The 1,842-nt window shown below is 55.7% G+C and overlaps 1 protein-coding gene across 1 annotated transcript in view; it reads right to left on the reverse strand.

Moving 5' to 3' along the window:
- Nucleotides 1-16: 16 nt before the first annotated feature.
- The window catches only part of NHP2 (NHP2 ribonucleoprotein), a 9,355-nt gene continuing 7,529 nt past the window's right edge, over nucleotides 17-1,842 (reverse strand). The window contains exons 7-9 of the mRNA XM_009893783.1: nucleotides 1,730-1,799; nucleotides 1,547-1,652; nucleotides 17-142 (exon numbers count right to left, since the gene is read on the reverse strand). Of these exons, the coding sequence (XP_009892085.1) occupies nucleotides 17-142; nucleotides 1,547-1,652; nucleotides 1,730-1,799 (302 nt within the window). The remainder of the gene's footprint in view (nucleotides 143-1,546; nucleotides 1,653-1,729; nucleotides 1,800-1,842) is intronic.

A 1,842-nucleotide genomic window follows, 5' to 3' on the forward strand; every position in this document is an offset into this window, starting at 1 on the left:
GCCGGTCCCCGTTCCTTCACAGCGGCAGGGGCAGCGCCCCCACCTCCTCCAAGCACTCATCGTAGGTCTCCTGGTACTCCTCGTGGGGTTTGATCATGATGACGCAGGTCGGGCGCTTGGAACCGGCAGCGGCTCCCAGGTCCTGCGGGAAGAGAGCGAGGCCGTGGGGGAGGCTGCGGGCACCGGGTCCCCCCCAGAGGGGAGGCCTGACACCCGGCCAACGCGCTTCGTGCCCCTGGTCTAATGCAGGGAAGACCCTGTCCTCTGGCTGGCACACACCTCACACGCCATACTCCCTCCCCGGAGCGGGGAGCCAGGGCCTGCAGAGCTGCCTGCAGTAGGGGAGACATCCTGGAGACAACGACTCCCCCTGAATTCCAGTCTACGAGGGGGAGGATGTCCCACCGACACACCACACCTTGGCCAGTGCCTGGTTTCTGCAAGCAGGCAGGTCCCAGCGCACAACTGTGAGGGGAAACATGTCCCCGCTCCATCCCAGAGCGTTCCCACCCCAGCTGCTGCAGGGACTCAACTCGGGCAAAGGTGGCTGTGCTCCCACAGGGAAACATTCCCACATCTGCACCTTGACCGCTTGTCCCTCTCATGCCATGGACTTGAGAGATATTAGTTGTTTAGCTTAAATAAGTAAGGTCTAATTAGAATAAATTACTTTAGAGTTATAATATGGTGTGATTTATGCTGTTTGCTCAGCTTTAGTTAGCATGAGTAGCTAATTTGCTGAAGCCTTTAGGACACAATAGAGTTAATTTTCTCAGTAATTTCCCTAGCAGCTGGTACAGTGCTGTGTTTAGTCTTTTAGTGCAAGAAAAATGTTTGATAACACACTGATGTTTTGGTAGTACTTTCCCTAAGTCTGGGACTTTTCAGTTCCCTGTGTTCTGCCAGTGAGCGCAGGTGCACAAGACGCATAAACCAGAAGATAAGGAGGCTACAACCCTCAGCAGAGACTGCAAATCAACAGAGGCAGTCAACTGCCTGTCTGCCTGCACACAGAAAAAGGATCCAGTAAGGTGTTAGAAGATCCCAGACCAAAAATTACCATGGGACTAAAAGACACGTGAACAGCATGTGAGGGGAAGGTGCAGAGATCACAAGGGTCTAATTGCTCAGGGATTTCTTTGTTTCAAGTCCCTCTATTTTCAGAGGCACCCAGCCCAGGCTGACCCTGCAGCTGTACCTTTCAATTAAATTACTTATTTTTATAAAATCTGATGCCCGAGACTTTGCTGTGGGAAACCTAGGGTTGAGCCTGAAGGAGGAAGGAGTGTGTGCGAGAGTGTGTGTGACTTGAAAGGGGCACCCATTGGGTCACCTGCTGTGAAGGGACCCTGGTCTGAGCAGTTAAATTCTTGGGTGGTACATGAATGCTTGGGCAGTGGCTTCTCCTTTAGCAGCAGACGAGCACCATGTGCTTTACTCAGGTGCCTCCCCAGGAAGGCTCCTGTCAGCCCGGGCCGGGTGCTGCCTACCGGGCTCCCACTCGCTGGGGCTGGTTCCTCCCGGCTGCACAGCCCCAGCGCCTTACCGATTTGGAAGGGACGTATGCGTAGGGGAGGCTCCTGTCCTCGCACATGATGGGGATGTGGCAGTACACATCGATAGGCAGCGTGTCGCCGGCCAGCACCGTGATCCTGCAGGGAAAACCCAGTGTCAGCAGCTGGCCCGGCCCCGGATGGTGCTGGGGCAGCGGGCCCGGGGCAGCACTTACCCCTTCTCGCCTTTGTTGATGAACTTCTGGACCTCCTTCACACCGCGACGGATCTGCTTGTGCTTGGCCGCTGCAAGAGAAGCACATCGTGAGGGAGCTGCGCCGCCCCGGCT

This window comes from Charadrius vociferus, unplaced genomic scaffold, assembly GCF_000708025.1.
Source record: "Charadrius vociferus isolate BGI_N301 unplaced genomic scaffold, ASM70802v2 scaffold1041, whole genome shotgun sequence".
NCBI lineage: Eukaryota > Metazoa > Chordata > Aves > Charadriiformes > Charadriidae > Charadrius > Charadrius vociferus.